The sequence below is a fragment of the Ptychodera flava genome, chromosome 2 (genome assembly GCF_041260155.1).
Source record: "Ptychodera flava strain L36383 chromosome 2, AS_Pfla_20210202, whole genome shotgun sequence".
NCBI lineage: Eukaryota > Metazoa > Hemichordata > Enteropneusta > Ptychoderidae > Ptychodera > Ptychodera flava.
In genome coordinates, this window is record NC_091929.1 from 5,595,425 (window position 1) to 5,620,229 (window position 24,805).

The 24,805-nt window shown below is 38.8% G+C and overlaps 1 protein-coding gene across 1 annotated transcript in view; it reads right to left on the reverse strand.

Annotated features, from left to right (window-relative positions):
• Nucleotides 1–24,805, reverse strand: part of LOC139123983 (uncharacterized) — a 24,930-nt gene extending 125 nt beyond the window's left edge. Inside the window, exons 1-6 of the mRNA XM_070690122.1 lie at nucleotides 24,738–24,805; nucleotides 15,895–16,491; nucleotides 9,865–10,476; nucleotides 3,171–3,782; nucleotides 1,225–1,836; nucleotides 1–917 (exon numbers count right to left, since the gene is read on the reverse strand). The exon at nucleotides 1–917 is cut by the window's left edge and continues 125 nt beyond it. Of these exons, the coding sequence (XP_070546223.1) occupies nucleotides 304–917; nucleotides 1,225–1,836; nucleotides 3,171–3,782; nucleotides 9,865–10,476; nucleotides 15,895–16,491; nucleotides 24,738–24,792 (3,102 nt within the window). The 5' untranslated portion in view covers nucleotides 24,793–24,805 and the 3' untranslated portion in view covers nucleotides 1–303. The remainder of the gene's footprint in view (nucleotides 918–1,224; nucleotides 1,837–3,170; nucleotides 3,783–9,864; nucleotides 10,477–15,894; nucleotides 16,492–24,737) is intronic.

Sequence of the window (24,805 nt, forward strand, 5' to 3'; positions counted from 1 at the left end):
GACTCAAGGGTAAGATACCAACTTAATAACCTTGCAAAGCGTATATATACCTAGAGTAATGATGAATAATTATCAATAATCCTGATATGATAACATCTGGTATAAAGAAGAAATATGACAATATTTTGATTATTCAATAAGATTGTAGATAACATGTTTGACGAGAAACATAAACAATTTTGACTTAATTTTGCCTCTGATAGATAATTATTATCACATGGCAAATAAACTGTAATCTTGATCATTCATTTCGTGATGTCCTCATACAATATGAAAACAACTAAAGATAGGCCTGAATAGCTTTCAACAAATAGTTTCGACCTGCATGGAAACGTCACCCTCTACATAAAGATGTCCAATATTCCAAGCAAAGACATCACCACGAAGCGAACACTTTCTTTCTAATTCGGAAATAACGTCCTCGGGCAGTACACGTGACCACATATTGAAATGTGTGAAGCTCCCAACAAGTGCCTGGTTTTTGTCATATCCACCACCGATAGCGTCCTGCTCTTGTCCTAAGACTAAATAGCCATTGCTTTTCACGCTCTTGTCGGTTTGGAATCCACGACCACTCTTGGTGAGGGCGCCATTGTGATAATATTGCCAGTGACCATCACCTGACGACCACGTGAAGCACACGTGATGCCAAGCACCATCATCGATGGGCGGAGCTGGGATGATCAGTAGGACATTGCTGACGTAGACATGGAAGCCAACTCCAAGATAGTGGATTAAAAATTCGTTGTGGTGTCCAGACACAGCATAGGACACCAGAGCCGCATTATGCCCAACCTCATTAATTTTCGCCCAAATGCAAGCAGTCAGACTGGACAACTCGGGTATCAGTTTGGAGACAATTACGTTCGTATTCGGAGTCTGCAGTACCACAACTGTGCGCTCTGAGATGTGAGACACTGGAAGAGGATAATATAACAAAGAAAGCGATAAATTTCATTGACTCTAATGTCCATTTTGATGTCCTTTATAATGAGACAGTTAAAATTCTGCAGAAAGACATCTACATTAAGAATAATTCAATATACTCCTATTTAACGAATGTGAAATAGAGCAGTGAACAATTACAAGACATCAAATATGAGGTTTAGTTGAGATTTAGTTGCTGGTTTGTCTGATGTACAAACCTGTGCCTTATGAAGGATATAAGAGTTCATTTATGTGACATTAGAGTCAATTTCGCTGAGAACCGAAATTATCACTTACAGCATACGTTTTCTATCTCGAAAAGAACGTCCCCCGCTATGAAGAGATCACCGATATTCCAAGAAAAGATATCGCCACCAATTGAACAATCTCCGGCAGTTGCAGCAATTTCATCGGCAGTAAGTGACCTGGACCACAAGTTGAATTCTGTTAAACTACCAACCAATGCTTGACGAGTATCATATTTTCCTCCAACAGCGTCCTGCTCCTGTCCCAAGACTAAAAATCCACCACTGACTACGGCATGCCCAGTCTGAAAGCCGCTTCCTTCTTTGTTGATGACTCCATTGTGATAATATTTCCAGCCGCCATCACTAGAAGACCACGTGATGCACACGTGATGCCATGCGCTATCATCGATAGGAGCTATTGGGATAGTTAGCAGGGCACCGTGAACGTACACGTGGAAGCCGACGCCATAATAGTGGATTAAAAATTCATTGTCGTATTGAGGTGAGGCGTAAGACACAAACGCTGCATTATGCCCTGTCTCATGTATTTGAACCCAAATGCAAGCAGTCAAAGCAGAGAGTTCAGGAATAAGTTTGGATACAACCACGTTTGTCCTTGCTGTCGTCAGTTTTAGTATAGTCCTATCTGAAATATGAGATACTGAAAAAAAGACAGACAGGAACCTTTAGAATGTGTCGTTAAAAGACATGGTTTTTGCGTCTCGGTTCGTTCACAAGCTAGCAAATAATTTTACTGGCTCTAAAATTACATTTATTAAACAACACAAACTTAGTCAGTTTTGACATTTCAGATCTTAGATGACCCAAGAGTCCAAGAGTCCAATGAAAATTCCTTTTACCCCTTGAAAGGTACTCCATCAGAATTTCAGTTTCTTTAAACCTCTATGCAGTGTTGGTCAGTGAATGGAATAGGCCTGTATATCACATAGCTTTCGCGTTCTTTAACTGAGTAAATATATGTCAAGAATTTATATGAAGCTACATATTTGTGGCCATATTTGGGATGCACCCTTAGATACAATATATTCAAAATCATGCTAACTTGCATTTAGAAGGGAAATTAATAGCAAACATAAAGGCAACTCGTCATTAGTGCAATAAGAGAACACGATTAAGATTTAATGTCATCGTGATTATACATCTGTGTCTACCACAACAAAATTCGATAAATAACATTTGTTATTTTTTGCGAATAACTTAGGCGGGGAACTTATCAAATAGACATGTGCGAGCAAATAATTTGTGAAAAGGGCACGGTTAATGACTTACCATTAGAGGGAAATGTGGTCATAACAAAGCGTTATCGACTCCCTTCATTGTTTTAGAGGGCAGAAAATGCACACATTTTCTAAGAAACATTACTTTCTTTAAAGGTAAACCGTCGTTGGAACTGCGCCTGTGCGAGTTGTTTCTTGTTTACAAACTATGTATTTCTTGCATGATATCTAGATGCACCTCATCATCATATATAGCTGCAACATTTACATTATACGATGTAGATTATGACAGACATGTTTTAACTTTCATCAATCACCATCGTATCGTCGATACAGTGTTTATATTGGTCGTATGGGTCCCAAACGACCTTTAAGTGCAGTTTCGACAAGTGTATTCCTTTTATCTTCCAGTGTGCGATTTTAATAATTGCAGCATTCACTTCGCAATCTTTCATTGTTACTATCTTGTTCATATTCACCAAATCCTTTACAGGTTTACTAGTTGAACAGTCGAATCTACGGAGTTGTTTCAAAAAAAACATGTAGCATAATTTATTAAGCGTGGCCAGAACTCGCAAGCTGTGCCTCATATGTCGACTTCTTTTTACGGATTCTACCAATAATGTGAATACTTTTGTGAAAAAATAGCACCATATGAAATTTCACATTTCTGCTTGAAAGATCGTGTTTTTACTTCTCGACTACTTCTCCAAATATCTAACGTAGATACAACAACAAAACCACAGAATGTACTTACGGCAGACATCTTCAACATTCATTGAAACATCGCCCTCTATGTAAAGGTCGCCGATATTCCAACTGAAAACGTCACCGCCACTTGAGCAAGACCCGGTGACGGTGGCGATTTCATTGTCATTCATTGCTGTTGACCACATGTTGAACTGTGTTAGACTACCAACCAGTGCTTGCTTTGCGTCGTAACGACCTCCTACGATATCCTGTTCTTGTCCCAAAACCAGACAACCACCGCCCATTATGGCATACCCCGCCTGATGATCACTGCCAGCTTTGTTGACGACACCATCAAGGTAATATTTCCAGCTGCCGTCACTTGAAGACCATGTGATGCACACGTGATGCCATGACCTATCATCGATCGGTGATGCTGGAATGACCAGAAGTACATGGCCAATGTACACATGGAAGCCAACACCAAGATAGTGGATGAGAAATTCATTGTGATGTTCTGGCACAGCATAAGAAACCAGAGCTGCATCGTGTCCATCCTCGTTGATGATCACCCAAATGCAGGCACTTACAGCAGACAACTCAGGAATCGTTTTAGAAACTATTACATTCGTGCTATCTGTCTTCAATTCCAGGACAGTTCGATCTGAAATGTGAGACACTGAGAGACAAAGAATGTTATGTATCTTCGATACGAATTTAATTGTACCTAAAAAGGCAATGATAATTTTAAGGCCGCTATAAGCACCATCAAAACGAGCACCGGATGCATTACCTCCACCACCACAACAACTACTACGCCATGCCCACTCTAACATTATTATTATTATTATGGTTATTAATACTCAAATTGTGACCCAAATGGTCAAATAAATGAGTTTACAACACAGTCAATAAAAAATTTACAGTACATCACTAAAAAAAAACTACAAGAAAAAGACCTCCCAAGGAAGCAAGACATCAACTGGTAATTTCAAAAACGAGCACCAAAAACCCCCTAAAAGAATTTGAAAATTAAAAAACAACAACGACGACAAGACATCAAAATAGACACAACAGAAATTTGACAAAACCAACATTCACAACAGCTCAACACAGGACAGAGAATCATGAACTCTGGAGTAGTTTAATGCAGTAGACTACTGGGCTTGATTCTTTACGTTTTGTGCGGATTTTAAAGTTAACCAAGCTTTTATTCCTTGTCGAATATCCGTGACCTGATTTAGGGGGAATATGATAATTTAGTTTATGGTCTGGTTTTATGATTTCCTCAGCAAACTTTTTACAAATTTTCTGACGTCTAGTTTCGAGTGTGTCTAGCTGTAATAGAGAAAGTGATTCACTGTAAGACAAAAATGGATAAATAATTCGTAGTGCTCTCTTCTGGATTCTTTCAATCGTTGATCTATTCTTTTCAGTGAGACCACCTTGCCAAACAGTACAGGCATATTCTAAGGTTGATCTAACCAATGAGATATAAATTTGTTTAAGCTCATGAGCTGTAGCCCCAAATCTGCACAAAACACGGAGAATGTGCAACCTTTGTGAGGATTTTTTGACCATATCATCAACATGGTTATCCCATTTTAGTTTGTTATTTATGATTAACCCAAGAGATTTAAAATTCTCTTTGATTTCTAAGACACTGTTGCCTAGTAACAATGGCGGAAAAGGAGGAGGTACCTTACCAAAAATAGCCTCATTTCTTTACATTTTTTTGGATTTAGTTTCATATTATTTACTGAAGCCCACTGGTCAATGTGTGATAATGTTGTCTGCATCTGCGAATTAGTAGGAGTACTGGAATGAACACATTCTGACACCGTGGTGTCATCCATGAATATAAAGTTTGATCCCCCAATACAATCAGGAATGTCATTAATCATGAGCATAAATAGAATTGGGCCCAATTTTGTTCCCTGTGGAACACCTGCACGTATTGTTTGCCAGGAAGAAAAGCTATCACCAATCTTCACCCTTTGAGATCTATTATACAAGAAATGTGCTGTCCATTTAATTATGTTACTATTTATACCGAATTTTGATAATTTGTGAAGAAGTATGTTGTGGTCAATCTTATCAAAGGCTTTACTGAAATCAAGGTAACAAATTCTAACCATATTTCTTTGACTTTCCAGTTGCTCGAGCCAAGTCTGTATCATATCTATCAAGGCAGTTGTTGAGGACGATTTCTTAGCACCTGCAAATTGCGTTTTTTTTATCTTATCCTTTACTTCCTGTTTGATCCATTTTTCAATCAAACTCTCCATTACCTTGGCCACACTGTTGGTAAGAGAAATCGGCCGAAAATCATCAAGGGAAGCAGGGTGGTTGTTTTTAGCTAGAGGAATTACAATGGCCTCCTTAAGTTTTGATGGAACTTGACCTTCTTGAAAGGAATAATTAAAGATATCAACAAGGGGAACAGCAAATTCATGTGCAAATTCCTTCAACAATTTATTTGAAATTTGGTCAGGGCCACTAGCTTTGGCACAGGGTAATGATTTTAATAAGTTGACAATACCATTGTATGTAACAATCGGAAGGGAATTACTATTTGGGAGATTACGAATAAGCTCATCATAGTTTAAGGAACATAGTCCTTTGTTATATTAACAAAATGATTGTTGATAGCATTGGCTAGATTAACACCACTTAAACATTCGCCGCTAACCTCAATTTCTGGGATGGTACCATTTTTCCTACGACCACATATCCTGTTAACTTCATTCCACCACTGTTTACTATTTGCAGATGCAGACTTAATCTTCTCAGCAAGTAATTCTGTCTGTTTGTGTGAATTGCCCGATTTACCTTATTTCTCCAGTATCTATACAATGTCGACTTTTGGTTTCTAAAAGCCTTCTGGCGGCATCTTATCATATACTTAATCGAGGCAGTTATGAATGGTTTATCAGAACTGGAAAAACGCAGGGGCTTTGGGGGGAAAAATTTATCAATTGCTGTGGAAACAGAGGTTGCAAACGAATTAAATTTTTCCTCACAAGAAGGCTTTTGTAAAACATCAGACCAATCATTATTAATGATCCATTGCGCAAATTCCCTTTTACTTGAATCTTTCATGGGTCGGATATTTACCTTTTTTATCGGAATTTTCAAATTTGACAAGATTTCATCGCCACCATTGAATGGTCTGAAGAACCCAATGGACCAACAGAAAAGGGGGGATTATACAAATGGCTAAGGTTGGTGAATATGAGATCCAAGGTTGCATTGACCCTCGTAGGAATATTTACAACTTGTTTTAAACGACAACTAGTCAAAATATTGTTCACATTCAGTCGATTAAAGTCACCCATATAATGACACCTGTCTCTGGTGATTTACGTGTTATCATATCAACAGTGTCAATGACATGAGATATTACTGGTTTTTCATTAGCTCCTGGTGGATGGTAAATACAGCCAATGAGCAGTTGAGATACGCTCCTCGGTAACCAAAAGGGCGAGCTGTGCACCAGATGGATTCAATATCTCCCTGACTTTCCAGTGGTTGTGGTTGTAAATAATCATGAATATACAAACATACACCACCTCCACGTTGTTGAGAACGATCTTTCCGAAATAACTTGTAATTTGAATAGAAACAGTGTTGTTGGTAATCTCTCCATGAAGCCAGGTTTCAGTTACTGCAGCAATCTGGATCTCATTCATTTCACATACTGCAGCTAGTTCATCAACTTTTCTTACCAAGGATCTCGCATTGCACACCATTACATTAGGTAGTACCTTCGGTTTCACAGAGTACATAGAATTACGTAATTGAACTAAGGTTTGTGGACGAGTTTGTAGAAGTTGACAGGTTTTACGTTGGTATGATATTCTGACAGGGATTGGCTGTGGTCTGTGACCTTTAAATGATTTCCCTCTCTTGGTTGGTGGAATTTTACACAGCTGTAGTTGCCTCAATCTCTGCCAGGTGTCAGGCTCCAATCGGCTCAATAGTGGGTTATTGATCACCACATTCCGTATAGCCAACAACATGTTTGTATTATATGCAAATAGCATATTCTGATGTACAGAGAACATGCACACAGACAGTACCTCTAGTTGACGAACTGAAGCCAAGAAAACAACTCAGATTTTCTTGAAATGTCCAACGGTGTAACACATCCAGCCTACCCCAGTAGATTCTTGACCCATTCACATGTACACAGGACAAACGTGGACAGGAACACCAAAAAGTTTCAACTGAAAATTTCACTAAAAAGACGGAGACAAACACTGTGGGTGCTGCCAAGGCGCTACCCCCAAGATGAACGAAACATGTGAGGTATTCAAACACAATGAGCCATGATCATCGTCTACGAACAAAAAGCAGGTTATAAATACCATACTACAGCATTGCAATTAGTTACCTACATTAATTACTTAGCCGAAAGGAGGAAGTGAATAAACAGAGTAGTCAACACATTGCTGAAGGGGTTTGTAGCCGTTACATCATAACAGTTTACACTGTGGTGTGAAACTTCAAACAAGTATTGTTCCTAGCCGAGACCTCGCACTTATTCCATTCGTGCTATATCAAATATATACGTTATCTTCACGCCTTGACAATCAGTTCATTGGTATGATATTATATGGAATATAGGTTATTTATAACACACCACATGCTCATTCCATGTCGCGATTCGCCAGAATACATCACGTGACTAGAAAATAGATACGTCTAGTCCCCATCGGATAGACAAAACGACGTCAGAGGGTATTTTTTGAAAAGCTATTTCCCTAGGAAATAGTTCTGACCAAATTTGGAAAAGTGCCCGGTCACGTGACCGTAGTGTCGTCTGCAGCTTTGCAACAATGGCGGGTGACTAGAACGTGATGTGCGTCTGGGATAGGTGACGACACATTCTCTGAAACAGATTTTCCAACATATTCCAACATTCCAACAGCGTAGGAACTTGAACAGCTCATCGACAGAAAAGTGAAAGTGCAACTAAGGATGTCGCTAGGTATGCTTAGAATATTTTTGAAAGATAGTGGTACCACGTACGTACAACTGAAACCGCTGTGGAAACATCGCCCGGTAAACTTGTCACAGTGGATTGTTGCCGTGCAAAATATCAAACACATTAAAAATTATATAACAATACAACATGAGCATGTGGTGTGTTTATAAAACACCTATAGCCTGGTCTTTATTCGGGCTATAGCGCTCGTCTTTACCCCTTGTGGCCGTGTGTTACCAGAAACACATCGCTATACCCCTCGGCCTACGGCCTCGGGGAATAGCGATGTGTTTCTGGTAACACACGGCCCCTCGGGGTAATAGACGGGCGCTATAGCCCTCATGACCAGGCAATAGGTGTTTATTATAACACGCCACATGCTCATTCCGTGTCGCGATTCGCCAGAATACGTCACGTGACGAGAAAATAGATACGTCTAGTCCCCACCGGATCGACAAAAGTGACGTCAGAGGGTATTTTTGAAAAGCTATTTCCCTAGGGAAATAGTTTTGACCAAATTTGAAAAGTGCCCGGTCACGTGACCGTAGTGTCGTCTGCAGCTTTGCAACAATGGCGGGTGACTAGAACGTGATGTGCGTCCGGGATAGGTGACGACACATTCTCTAAAACAGATTTTCCAACATTTTCCAACATTCCAACAGCGTAGGACTTGAACAGCTCATCGACGGAAAAGATTAAAGTGCAACTAAGGATGTCGCTAGGTATGCTTAGAATATTTTTTGAAAGAAAGTGGTACCACGTACAACTGAAACCGCTGTGGAAACATCGCCCAGTAAACTTGTCACAATATGGATTGTTGCGGTGCAAAATAATATCAAAACACATTAAAAACTATATAACATAATACAACATGAGCATGTGGTGTGTTATAAAACACCTATAACCTGGTCTTTATTCGGGCTATAGCGCTCGTCTATTACCCCTCGTGGCCGTGTGTTACCAGAAACACATCGCTATACCCCTCGGCCTACGGCCTCGGGGATAGCGATGTGTTTCTGGTAACACACGGCCCCTCGGGGTAATAGACGGGCGCTATAGCCCCTCATGACCAGGCAATAGGTGTTTATTATATCATTCCTGTATATTGATGCCCTAATAAAGCGATCTGATTGGTCGAAATGCGAAAAGAACCGTGGTATATTAGCGATATCGCAGGCTGGCACACAGGCGAGTTTTCAGCTTGAGCAAAAATCCATTTTTTACGTTCTACACCAGAATTTCAATATACTGTTATGATATAATAGCAATAAATCACACCCAGCAACGGTATACTACGAGATTTTGACCAGTTCACTTCATATATGCACTCGCTATCCGCTCGTGCATATATGCCCTGAACTGGTCAAAATCTCGTGGTATACCGTATATGGTGTCCAATCCATGCCAAAACTACTACTTTGATTTTTACAACTTGACAGCAACTCCGTTTTCTATTCAACTACTCCATATGCTATTCCACCGCTCCGTATCCTATTCCACAACTCTGTATGCTATTTCGTTTTGAACTATTCCACAACTCTGTATGCTATTCCGTTTTCTATTCCACAATTCTGTATGCTATTCTGAATTTCATTTGACAAGTCCACATTCGATTCTGAATTTCATTTCACAACTCAACATGCTATTCGTTTTCTATTCCACAATTCTGGTATGCTATTCTGAATTTCATTTGACAAGTCCACATTCGATTCTTGATATTTGAGTGAAAACTGTCACTCAGACTTTTCAAAAAAGTGACTGTTCAACTTACAGCACATGTCTTCACTTCTCTGTGAAACATCACCTTCAATGACAAGATGGTCAATGTTCCAAGCGAACACGTCCCCGAAATGAGAACAGTCGCCAACAACATCTGTAATTTCACCATCAGCCAGTGCTCTTTCCCACATGTTGAATTCTGTCAAACTACCAACAAGTGCTTGATTCTTGTCATACTTTCCTCCGACGGCGTCCTGCTCTTGTCCTAAAACTAAAAAGCCACTGCTTTCTAATATATAATTGGTTTGATAATCACGGCCAACGTTGCTGACAGCTCCGTTATGATAATACTTCCAGCTGCCATCACTTGAAGACCATGTCATACACACATGATGCCATGCGCCATCATTGATTGGTGCTGCCTTGATGATTAGCTTTGCATTGCCGATCCACAAATGGTAGCCTACGCCAAGGTAGTAGATAAGAAATTCATTGTCATGTCCAGATACGGCGTAGGATACCAATGCGCCATTCTGTCCATCCTCATCGATTTTCACCCAAATGCAAGCAGTCACAGCGACCATTTCAGGAATTGGTTTAGAGACAACTGTGTTGGTGTTTGCCGTTTTCAGTTCGAGAATGACTTCGTTTGCGAATTGTGATTCTGCAAAAAAACCCCAACAAAACGATAGAATGACCCACAGAGGTTGACCAAGATTCGGAAGACTTCTACTTGATAAAATACCAATGCCCGTTATATTCAGAGCCTAAGCACATAGCGAAAATATTCCGCCAGGTGTGAACTCATAAATTTAAATGAATACAACAAGGCTAAGCACATAGCGAAAATATTCCGCCAGGTGTGAACTCATAAATCTCAATGAATATGACAAAGTATACAGTAGTGCCCAGGAAATACAAGGTGTCATTCCTCACACAGCCAGGGGCTGGCGACATTGAGCTTAGGATTGTTTCAGCTTCCTCCCCTCACCAGCAGTGCAACATCGGCGACTGCCCAGTCACTTCAGCGCATGGAGAGATCCAGACTCCAAACCCAGCTCCAGCAGTCGCTACGTTCGTGGCCGCACATGCACATATCACATCAACCTAGAAGACCAGGGTGTTGACGGACCCTAACCTCCCACCACTGCACCACGTGATTATGCCGGTAGGGCATCTACCAACTTTAGTGGGGATGACCAACCCGGCCCTCGGGTAAAGAAAACGATCAGGTACATGTATTTTTCGACTGAGCCGCGTATTGTGGATGTTTTTTTTGTCAAACATTACAGAGACCGTGAAATAATTTGTGTATGGCAGTGGGCTACTTATTTTAGTCGTACAGCCAGCTTTACATTTACTCTTTTAGCCTATGAAGGACACAGTTGTTTCCATGTCTTTCCTGCGATGGAATTGAAAATGCAGCGATTATATTGTGGTCACGAGTTAGTAAATGCGCGTCTAAGTGTTTCTTACACTGTCTACGTGGGACGAATGTTTCCCTGTGAGGGATGGAATGTATAGTAAGGTCTTGCATGCAATGCCAACAATATCTTCCTTGCGAGGTGATGGAAAATGTAGTCTCTGTGAGGGAAGCAATGTACATTAAGGTGGTGTATGCGATGCACACTGTTGCAGTTTCCCGAGAGGACACTTGTAGACATTCGAGGTGTGCTATTCTGAGACTGCCTTTCTGTGTATGTGCTTACAGATGTGGCTGCAACTGTCTGAGTTACAGAAAAACATTTGACGACCTGAGCTGGAGAAGTCTGCCGGTACATCTTCTGTAGAAGATGTTCTCCAAAAAGTTACACTTCACCTTGGAATGCCCTATCGCTATTTTTGGATGAGTTACGTGTTCTTGTTGCACTCGAATATAGAGCCGTGCCCGCTCAATTTTAAACCAATGTTATCATCTTATCATCTTTCTTCTCGACGATAAAGAGGAAAATGAATTTACCTGAGAAGTTTCCAAATTTCTGCAACGTACACAAATAAATACTCGATTTACGCCGTATCGCAGCCGTTTCCGACTCGACAGAAGTACATCATAACCTCAGTAACCGAGTTGAAGTGCTATATCTGTGGCGTTATTGGGCATATAGCGAAAGTGTGTAAAACAAACTGTAAAATATTGTCAAAATTAGATTGCAACTGTTGTGTAATTTCTCGAGGGTACTGTCTCCTAGTTTAAGTTTTCATAAGATTATTAAAGCGTGAATTAAATGCACCATATGTTGTCATTTCTTGGTAGTAGTTACCGTAGACAAGGGGGAATACCAAAAGCCCTTGCCTCACGGCTGCCTGCCATTTGCAGTATCCTGTCAGGGCTGCCCTCTGTAGGTTTTACAAGGACTCTTTTATCCAGTTTGGCAACTCCAATTGTTAGATGCAATATACAGTTGATCAGTATTAAGCGACAGACAACTTTCATCTGGGTAAGCAATCTAGAGGGCGCTCCCAGACATGGATAGGACATGCCTGTCCCTACCATAGAAGCAGTGTTGGCTGGAAATAGTAAAGTCTCCCCTAATGACTTGACCTTCAGAAATCTAAATGAGTTCGTTGCAGGAGAATTACATATTCACTTGCAACTTGGCATTATTTGTTGACTGAAAATCTGACATGTAAATCCCATTTTTAACTACGGCTCTCTGAAGTTTTAAAAGTATTGAAGTACAGAACTCCGTTCAAGTGCACGTTCAGAGGGAAGTGTTACGACCACCCATCCCCACCTCCTGTGACACGTTAGCAGAATCTGTCATGCAATATTTCGACAAGTTCATTGTATCCGCTATCTATGACGGATTGATAACTGAAGCAATATCAGTTGGGCTATAATAAAATTTCTTGATAGCTTTTGTGAAATGAATTTTCAGTGTTCTTTGTTTTAATTCATGTGAGGATGGGGAGAATTGAGGATTGGGAGAATAAGGATTGGGAAGATTTATTCAAAGCCTAAGCACATAGCGAAAATATTCCGCCAGATGTGAACTTACATGAATAGTTCCTTACATGAACAGTTCCTTACAGTGTACCATCTAGCTCCCTGCTTAGTCTGCCCTGGCCATGTGAGGAATGACACACACAGCCAGGGCAGACTAAGCAGGGAGCAAGATGGTACATGTAAGGACGTTTGTAAGTCATGACGGTAGGGGAAGGAACGTTTTCTTGTCCTACCCTCCCTTACACAGTGTGTTACAAGGATGCTTTGCTCATGATATGCCACACCGATACTCGCACCCTATACAATCCTCATACAATAGGCAATATTCAAATTTTCTGATTTTAATAATTACAAAAATCACATTTCTAAAAACCAGGCTCGTTCATACTTCTGTGATACATCTATTTGCTTTTCTGTCAATAAAATCAATGCTCTTGTAGTGTCGATTACTAGGCAACATTTGATGCTTGAAACTTACCGCAAACATCTTCTCTTTCAAGAGAAACATCGCCCTCAATTTGCAGATTAGCAATATCCCATGCGAAAACGTCACCAATGGTTGAACAATCTCCTACCACTCTTTGAATCTCATCCTCACTAAGCATTCGAGACCACATGTTGAACTTCGTCAAACTACCAACTAGTGCCTGTTTTGCTTCATATCGACCACCTACAGCGTCCTGTTCTTGTCCCAAGACCATTACACCACCACTTCCAATATTATAACCAATACGATAACCTGTACCAGCTTTATTTACGGAGCCATTGTGGTAATACTTCCAGCTGCCGTCTTGTGAAGACCAAGTGAAGCACACATGATGCCATGACCCGTCGTCAATTGGCGATGCTGCGATGGTCAACAGTTTGTTTCCAATAAACACATGGTAGCCAACACCATAATAGTGGATCAGAAATTCATTGTAATGTCCAGGCACAGCGTAAGAAACCAGAGCTGCGTCGTGTCCATCCTCGTTGATTGTCACCCAAATGCAAGCAGTAATCGCAGTAAACTCGGGAATCATTTGAGAGACTATAACGTTCGTGTTATCAGTATTTAATTTCAGAAAAGTTTGATCTGAAATGTGAGACACTGAGAGACGAACAATATCATGTTAACGACATACAACGTATGTATAGTTTCTTTACAGAAATGATAATACCAATTATTCTAAAAGCTAACAGTGACGCCACTTCCCTACTTTATCGTACTTACTTAAACATTTGGTCAACAAAAATGTGACAGCCTAATCCGTCGTGTTTAAACAAAATGGAGAATTTCCCGCGCCATAATACGTCATGGCATTATGTGTTCTTGTCATTATTTCTGCTACATTAACCGTCTGTGCAGTTTCCGAATGGAGGAAGAAAATATGGCGCCCACTTTATAACACGTGATTGTAAGTGTTTACAGAAAAATCGGTACTGGTAATTGCTTCGCCATGATTATTTCGTATATGCTATTAGTTTAGGAATTAGTTTTGAGAGTTTAGATAAGCCATCATAGTTAAAGTTCGAATTCGTTCTTACGTTTATTTATAATCTGCAGATATTTTAAAATCAAGTACACGACTCTAAGTTTCACTTTTGGTTTCAAACAAACCTAAAAGGCATATAACAATAACGAACTTTTTACTGCCACACGTTATCAATATTCGTCATTCTGAAGGAGAATTCGAAACGAAGAAGAACAATGTGAAGCATGATTACAAACATAGCTGATATACAAATAAGTACATGACCGGTTACATCGCATTATGGCAAAGGCGAAAAACTAAGAGATATCTAGTATGCGCAATTTCTGCCTAGCGTTCACCTAATTTTGGTAATGAAATGGCAAAAACCTACTACTATTAACTTTTGTAAATTTACTTACAGCATACGTTTCCACTTCTCTCTGAAACATCACCCTCAATGGCAAGAGGGTCAATATTCCAAGCGAACAGATCTCCCGAAAGAGAACAGTCTCCAACAACGTCTGCAATCTCACCATCAGCTAATGCTCTTTCCCACATGTTGAATTCTGTCAAACTACCGACTAAAGCTTGATTCTGGTCATACCGTCCTCCAACAGCGTCTTGCTCTTGTCCTAAAACTAAAAAGCCGCTACATTCTATGTTATAATTTGTCCGATAATTACGGCCATCCCTCTTGACAACCCCATTATGATAATACTTCCAGCTGCCGTCCTTCGAAGACCATGTGATACACACGTGATGCCATGCGCCATCGTTGATTGGCTTTGTTGGTATGATTAGAAGTACATTTCCGACGTACAAGTGGAAGCCAGCACCAAGATGTATGATTAGGAATTCATTGTAATGTCCAGATACGCGTAGGATACCAATGCGCCGATTCTGTCCAGCCTCATTGATTTTCACCCAAATGCAAGCAGTCACAGCGGCCAGTTCAGGAATTGGTTTTAGAGATACAACTGTGTTTGGTGTTTGCCGTTTTCCATTTCGAGAATGACTTGGTTTGCGAATTGTGATTCTGCAAAAAACACAACAAAAACAATAGAATGACTTTTGACTGTTGTTATGATTAGAAGTACATTTCCGACGTATACGTGGAAGCCAGCACCAAGGTAATGGATTAGGAATTCGTTGTAATGTCCAGATACGGCGTATGACACCAGTGCCGCATTGTGTCCAGCCTCATTGATTTTCACCCAAATGCAAGCAGTCACAGCGACCAGTTCAGGAATTTCCTTAGAGACTACTATATTCGTATTTGTTGTTTTAAGTTCAAGAATGTCTCTGTTTAATATACGCGATTCTGAAAAGCAAAGAGCAGCCGCATAACTTATAGAGGTCGATACAGATACCAAATTCGGCCATTGTTCACACTGGAACTACAATACATCAAAATATACAAAACAAACAGCTTAAACAGTCATAGTCTATCTTTAATACACAAAGTATACAAAACAAACAGCTTAAACATTCATAGTCTATCTTTCAGCAATCCTTATGTACAGTGGGCTATGCTGATATTTGTATAGAACGAAAGTTAAATTTTCAAGTACTTTAATAGGCAGCAAACTTCTACTCTTATATAAGATATTGTGCAGTTAACAGTTTAAATAATCTGCCATGATATCTGATAATCTGTAAAGCAACTTTGATGTAGACTTACCGCAAACGTCTGTAGTTTTCTGAGAAACATCGCCCTCTATACGTAAATTAGAAATATCCCATGGAAATATATCACCAGCGATTGAACAATCTCCTGCTACTGATTTAATCTCGTCTCCATCAAGTACACTTGACCACATGTTGAATTGTGTCAAACTACCAACTAGTGCCTGGTTTGCATCGTATCGACCACCTACAGCGTCCTGTTCTTGTCCCAAGACCATTACACCACCACTTTTCATTGTATATCCAGTGCGATAAGCTGTTCCAGCTTTATAGATAATACCATTATGGTAATATTTCAAGCTGCCGTCATGTGAAGCCCATGTAACGCACACGTGATGCCAAGCGTCATCATCAAGAGGTGGTGAAGTAACGGCCACCAGCTTATTGCCAATGAAAAGATAGAAGCCAATGCCGTAGTAATGGATTAGAAATTCATTATCATGCCCAGGCACAGCGTAGGACACAAATGCTGCGTTGTGTCCGGCCTCGTTAATTTTCACCCAAATGCATGCTGTCAATGCAGATAGTTTAGGGATTGGTTTAGATACGGTCACAACTGTCTTTGTCGTCTTCAATTCGAGGGTTGTCAAATCTGCAACAAAGAAACATCAATAAGATTTACGTTATTAATTTATGTTTATCCCAAACCTTATCCAAAATCTTTGTCATGGTTCATTAACGTTCTTCTTGATGGATGCATCATTTGGCGGCGGTACATACAAAGAGTCACCTCTTGGTTCCAGGTAGTCTCCGTTACCCAGACTACTCTGCGCGGCTGTCATCCGCACAGTAAGTGAGGCTACCCACAATTCCCCTTGATTTGTGCACGCAGACACTTTTTGCTAAAGATCAATTCAATTCTATCAATTTCCGAACCATTTGCGATTTATAATTTAATTTCAAGATTATTTGCTAAAAGTATGCTCCAAAATTATAGATTATATTGGAAATTCAAGAGTAAATTGAATAAGAAGTCGATGTTTGGAGATGCTAAAAATTGTAAAAGTAAAGTTATCAGCTCTTGAGATGGTGTCATTATATCACCTGTCAGACATGCAAATTTTCTATGTCATTAGCATTCAAGAAAATCAATACCCTTTCTTTTGCCAACACAGATGCAACTTATTCCCTTAGTTTCCTTGACGAATTTTTTTATGGCTGTAAAAAATATACCTCGACAAAATCACAAAATTGCTATCTCCTTCGCGGAAAAGGGGTTGACTTTTCACTATTCAAAGAGGGAAATAAGAAAATTGTGATTATCAAAGGAAATGTTGTCAAAATTTTGAAATATGGACATAGCTGTTCTGTGTATAGAAGAAATTGGCTTCAGTTCAATGAGTGATCTCCGTTTGTACTGATCATGGAGAATTGTCGGAGGCCTCACTTTACGCTGTGATCCGCCGCCCCTGGGGAAATCTTAGTCTCGGTTACCTGCACTGACACGCAGTGCAGTCTGGGTCCTAGACCTGGCTCCTAGTGACTAGTGACAGTTTGGACAACAAAAGTGACTTGGTAAATTTCAAAGCGGCATCTACGCCTGCACATTCTCCATACGTACTTGCCGCAATGCTTAGATAGTCGATCGAAAGCCCAAGCTCGAAGTGCAAAGCAAATATCTATCCTCAAAAAAGCTAATATATCGGATGGCCAAAAATACAAGTTCAAATTTTACTCTAGTAACTACATTCGATTGATACAATACGGAACGGCGTTGTTGCCATATGTAGTACATTTTTATAACTATAATGCCGATTTTCATTTCGTTACGCAAAATTCCTAGCCCATGAACGCCGTTTATCATATCGATACGCAGATTTATTAAATATCAATGTGCATTTACACATTATCATATGCATTATCAATTCACAGAACGATGAACATTGTTTTTACCTCCATGGTTTGTCTAACCAAGCTTGCTGAGTCAAAATCGAATAAAAAAAGGAAAATCCCTAATGTTTGTGTCACTTCTGTATATGCGAAAGGAGGGAACTTTGATCATGTCTGAGACTAAACCAAAGACGATGATCGTCATTTCATCACCGAATGCATCATAGAACAACAGAGTCAGAGACTTAAAAGTAAAGCCGTGCAAATAACTTCAAAGTTCAATCTTTCGTTGTCTAATTGCCACTATACATATGTGCTGATCACATGATCTTGTCGGTGACTTTGCTCATTAGTACATGCAGTCAAAAATCTGACTAAAATGGCTGCCAATACCTGACCCTATTTTCGTGAGCATCGCAGCCATAGGCAGAGATGGGTTAGGGTACTAGACTGCATCATTGAGAGCATTCAATAAATCGTTTGGTCCATTCGGAGTGTCTTCTTGCTCTAACATCCCCATTGCTGAATGAACTTGGTAAATCATGTGGTCCATTTACAACGTTGTGATGTGCTTTTACTTCAACATGCTGAGCTTTTTCATCAACATCATGGGCTATTTTAGATGATTGCAGCTGCCGAACGGCAGATGTGAACAAAAATGTCCCGATGTTCAGTACAGAACAGACTTCCTATAATTAGTATTGATACTGCTAAATGTAATGCTTTTCTTGACTGGTTAAGCTTTGTATGATCAACATCTGCAGTAAGTGTCATCAGATGTAGTGCGGTCATTCAGAATATAGATTTCTAATTACAAACATTGTTTCCTTGTCTAGCAAATCCGGGCTGCCACCCTAATCACAACAGGTCATTAAATAAGTCAATTAATAATTTATTTAATTTAATGTTGACAACATATTTGTTGAATTTGGAGGACACATTTTCCAACAGTGTATAGGAATTCCCATGGGCACTAACTGTGCTCCCTTACTTGCCGACTTATTTCTGTTCTCATACGAGGCAGAATTTATCCAGAACCTTATCAAGCAGAAAAGGTCTCTGTAGCTCGTACTTTCAACCTTACATTTAGATACATAGACGATGTTATTTCATTGAATAACTCTGAATTCAGTAAATATCTCGCTATGATTTATCCTCCAGAATTGGAGATTAAAGAAACTACAGAAACGGCCTCTTCTGCTTCATATCTGGACATTTTACTTGAATTTGACTCCAATGGTCACCTTTCTACTAGGCTATATGACAAGAGAGATGATTTCAACTTTAGTATAATTAATTTTCCACACCTCATCAGTAATATTCCACTCTCACCGCTTATGGGGTATACATTTCCCAGCTTATACGATATGCAAGAGCATGCAGTTCATATGGTGATTTTGTAGAGAGACATGGCCATCTCTCTTTCAAACTGTTAAATCAAGGTTACACCAGAGCAAGACTTGTCTCTACATTCAAACGCTTTTTTGGCAGGTATCGCAAGCTGGTAGATAAATACAATATCTCTCTTCGACAAATGATCACTGATGGCATCGGTGACATTGGGCCTTAGTTAGTGACCACTACCTATCTGACTTACAGATTGATATATGGCGGGTGCCACATGTGGGGCAGGATGCGCTTACTATTTTCGAAACACCTGACATCACTTCTTGGTCTTTTGGCCAGAGGTCCATATATCTTTCTTTCATGAATTTGACTTTGTTTGTGTACCGTCTATTTACTGTCTGTTCTGTGCTGTTTTGTGTCTATGTTTACAACTATTGTCTTACAAATTTTGACCTAGTGTTATTGGATTATGGATTGGTATGATTGCGATTATTTTATCAACAGGATGTAGCCATATACTTTAACACTACTGAATCATCAACATCTATACCAACTTTCATCAAATTTGATGCAGTATTTCTGGACATATCATACCAATTTGGAAAGTTCATTAAATATGCAAATACGTAATTAACTGACATGATACGATTAAATTTCTTTGCCTGCTACCACAACACTTTAAATCAACATCTGTACCAAGTTTCATCAAATGTGGTGCAGTACTTCTGAACATAGCACACTAATTAGGAAAGTTCATTAAATATGCAAATTAGCAATTAATCGACAAAATACACTAAATGTCTTTGTCCGCTCTTACAACACTCTAAGATCAACATCTGTACAAGGTTTCAAAAAATTTGCTGCAGTATTTCTAGACATATCATACTTATTATTAAAGTTCATTCAATATGAAAATTAGGAATTAAATGACAAGATCCTGCTAAATGCTTTTGCTCACACAATTACAACTTGGGTATATCAACATCTGGACCATGATTCATCAAATTTTAGTTGGTATTTCTTGACAAAGCACCCTAATAACAAAATGTATCAAATATGCAAATTAGCTATTAATCGACATGATCCAGCAAAATGACTTTGTACAAAGTTACAGCTCTGCTATATGAACATCTGGAAGACATTTTATCAAATTTGAGTCGGCATTTATTGAAATGTTACCGGAATTATTAACATTAATAAAATATGCAAATTACCAACTAATTAACACATTACTGACAAATGTCTTTGTGTGCTCTTAGACCTTTGTGTGACCAACATGTGTAAAATGTGTCATAAAATTTGGTGCAGGCTCTTGAGAAGCTTTTTTTTCAAAATTCATTATTATGCTAATCACTAAAAATACAAATTAGCTCTAATTATGCATGTTATACCTAAAACAATAGACGTGCATATGTGTGCTATAGTGTATAATCCTTGATTCAAGTTTGAAAGGCATTGATCCAGGCATGTCTTTGTGGAGCGACGGACGGACAGACGGATGCACGGACGGACGGAGCCCAAACCATAAGTCCCCTGGACTTCTTCCGGGGAACTTATTAATATGACAGGAGCCCTATGGCATAAGAGTACAAGCGCACCATATCGGGTATTGGCAGTAGGGCTTGCGGTGTATTCTGCGGCCCTCCAGCGTAGTGCGAGGACAAAAGAATACTGTGAGTATGAAACCCTTAAAGTCTCACCATGGCGTTATGGTATTATAAATAAATAAATCTATAAATAAATCTTTATTCGCCAGAAACAACAAAACATTTATAATGTTTGCTTTTCAACTCAAGAAACATCATAATTCTGGCTGGAGCCACAAGAATAATTCTTAAGAAAGTAGTCGAGCTTGTTGCACCATAACGAAGCTCTGATTTAAATGCGTTGCATTTCCATCAGTCTGACAATTGAAGTTTAAATACGACAAAATCTATAAATAAATATAAATAAGACTGGTGAAAGTAAGATGACAGAACAGAATGCATTAACAGATGAAGTAGAAAGAAGATATTGCTTCAATTGTAACTTAAATGTGGTTCTATTATCAATTTTTTCAATGAGTCAGGCAGCGAATTCCAATGCTTGGTTGCAGCGTATTTGAGACTGTGCTGATTTATAGAGAGGTTTACTTTAGGGATGTAGAAATTGTCATTCCTTGCAAGCAGTGTTGGGTGCTTGTGGGGCAATCTGTCGAGGTAGTGATACTCATCATGAACAAAGCGATTTTTCTTTAAGTCAAAAATTAATAAGCAAGTATTTGATTTACATTGCTTGTTGATGTCAAGAATGTTGAGTTTCTGGAAAAGAGGGACAGTATGAGTACGGAAATCTGAGAAGGTGATTAGTCGCACTAATTTTTTTTTTGTAAACTGAGAGTGGGTTGGAGAAAAGTTGAGTATGTATTTCCCCATATTTCAATGCAGTAGCAAATTCGAGGAAGAATCATTGACATATAAAGTAGGATGAGAGTTGATCTGGGAACAAAATGACGAATTTGTGAGATAACACCTACAAGGGGCGCGATGGATTTGCTAACATTATCAATATGTGTTTTCCACGTCATGTGGTGGTCTATAGAAACTCCTAATGTGGTGGTCTATGGAAACTCCTAAGTAGTTGGTTGATAAGACGCCTTGATTGGGGATCCGTCAACACTCAACTTTCTAACAGTATTTACAGATTTCCTAGCTGACTTAATTATCATATAATTTGTCTTATCTGAGTTTATAGTTAACTTATTGGCATTGCACCACTTACAAACCTTATAACCATCAATATCAATATCATTAATGTCTATGACAGAGTTGTTGAGATATTAAATAAGTTTGTGTCATCAGCAAACAGTCTAAAGTGAAGGTTACTAGTTGCGTTCACAATATCATTTATGTACAACAAGAAAAGAAATAGCCCTAAAATTGACCCTTGTGGGACTCTGCATTTGCAGTTGTTACCGATGGAGACTGTTTGCTGACGATTTGACAAGTAACTGTTAAACAAAGAAGTGGTAAACCTCTAATTCCATAGTGTTCTGGTTTTGAAGAAAAATGCTGTGATTTAAAGTGTCAAATGCCTTGCGAAGATCGATGAAAATGCCGAAGGTTATCGGACCATTGTCCAGTTTTTCAACAATATCAGAGATAAGATCTGCAATAGCAAGTTTCTTACGAAATCCATATTGACATCTTGAAAGAAAATCATGTCTGTCAAAGAAATTGATGAACTGTTTGTTAACAATTGACTCAAAGATTTTACTGAAAATGGGTAGAATGGAAATGGGGCGATAGTTGCAGGTATCTGAGGTAGAACCTTTTTTGTAGACAGGAATCACTTTCGCTATTTTAATTGGTCAGGAAAAATGCCATGGCTAAATGAACAATTGATAATATGAGCAAGTGGATGACTAATAACAGGTGCAGCATGTTGAAAAATTTTGGGATGAATTTTGTCATGACCTATTGATTTTTTGGGGGTCAAGACGTCAGATTTCGCTGATGATTTCTTGTTCAATGGAAGGTTGAAAGAAATACGAGTTTGTATAATGTCCATGAAAATAGTGGTGAAAATAAACATTTGCTTTGATTTTAGCAGCAAGGTTTGGACCAATATTGGTGAAATAATCATTAAATTTTTCTGCAATGTCAATACTATTTGAGAGGGGCGTTTTGTCGGGATCGTTGCGATTTTAAGTAGTTGGGAATAGTTTTTTCTGACTTTTGTTAAGAATTCCTCTGATCACTTCCCAAGTTTTGTTTGTGTTCCCTTCGGCATTGAGCATTGATACTGCAAAATATTTCTTCTTGGCTGACTTCAGGAGTTTTGTAAGGACGTTCCTATATATATTATACTTGTGCTTTAATTCGCATTTTGTGGGTTGTTTTTGACTTTCGTGAATAGTTTGTGATTTCATTAGGCCAGAAGAAAGCCAAGACTTGCAAATAGATTAAGAATTGTTCTTAACGAATCTAATTTGAACATGTTTATTCATGACTTCGAGAAAAATGTTGTTAAATGTCTCATATGCCTCATTAGGATCGGAGCAATCATACATGGGCAGCCAAGAACATTATTTAAATCGTGTAAGAATGCGTTCTAGTTATAGCTCCTGAAGTCATATTTATAAGTATTTGAGTTAGAATTGAAAACATGACTAAATTGTTTAAGGACACTAAAATTGAATAATGATCGCTAATATTTATCTGAATTGCATCACATTTAATAAAATAGTTTGTAATATTGGTAAGAAATGATCAATAATAGTACTGGCTTAACTTGTGACTCTCGTTAGTGTAACATATGTTACTTCTGAAAATACGAAAGAATGCATGCATGCATGCATGCATGCATGCATACATACATACATACATACATACATACATACATACATACATACATACATACATACATACATACATACATACATACATACATACATACATACATACATACATACGCATGCGCACACATATATACCGGTACATCTATCTATCCCTCCCTCCCTCCCTCCCTCCCTCCATCCCTCTCTCCATCCATCCATCCATCCATCCGTCCATCAAAGCAGGCACACACACACACACACACACACACACACACACACACACACACACACACACACACCACACACACACACACACACATACATACATACATACATACATACATACATACATACATACATACATACATACATACATACATACATACATACATACATACATACGCATGCGCACACGTATATACCGGTACATCTATCCCTCCCTCCCTCCCTCCCTCCATCCCTCCATCCATCCATCCATCCATCAAAGCAGGCACACACACACACGCACACACATACATACATACATTCATACATACATACATACATTCATACATACATACATACATACATACATACATACATACATACATACATACATACATACATACATACATACATACATAGCAAATCTAGATATCGCCAAAAGCGAGTAAAAAATCATGAGCGTATAGAGGTGATGCCATATAGTGTTGTTACACAGGGAACCTAGGACCTTGCTTTCCTAGAGAATGACATGGACACTGTGGATGGAGGGTGAATGGGAAGGATGGAAATGCAAAATGACAGACCTATTCAATAAGTATTAGCCGTCTATATTTTTTAATGCCTATTACCAGCCTTTAATGGTCACGTGGTGTCTAAAATTAAATAGCCTGATATGACTATTATTTCGTTGCTCAAATTACTCTCTTGATTTCAAGTTCGAACAATTTTTTTTATTTTGGTTTCCGAGTTTTAAAGAACAAAACGTTGCATTATAGTTTGCCTTATTCATCGTTATTGGAATTCTTGTGATTTGTCTAACTGTATGCAGTCTTTAAAGTGATAAAGAACTTCATGCAATGTATTACTTCAATCTATATCTTAAATATAATGGATGATTTTCTGGAGATACTCTCTGCATACGATGCAATCCTTTCAGAAGGCGGTATTTTTTATGTAAAGGTTTCTGAAATGTAAATAATTTTGGAACTTTTAATATTTACCGATCAGGCAGGTGCTTTTCACATGATATATTTCTCAAGTAAATTGAAAGAGTACACTTTTAAAAATAGTACGATGCAGTAACATAGAAGTATCCTTGTTATTTGACCAAATAATATAATGTTGTTTGGAAAACATACCTGCGCATGAAATTCCGACAGATATGACCAGGGTTAGAATTATAAACCATCGCATGGTGACGTCTTGT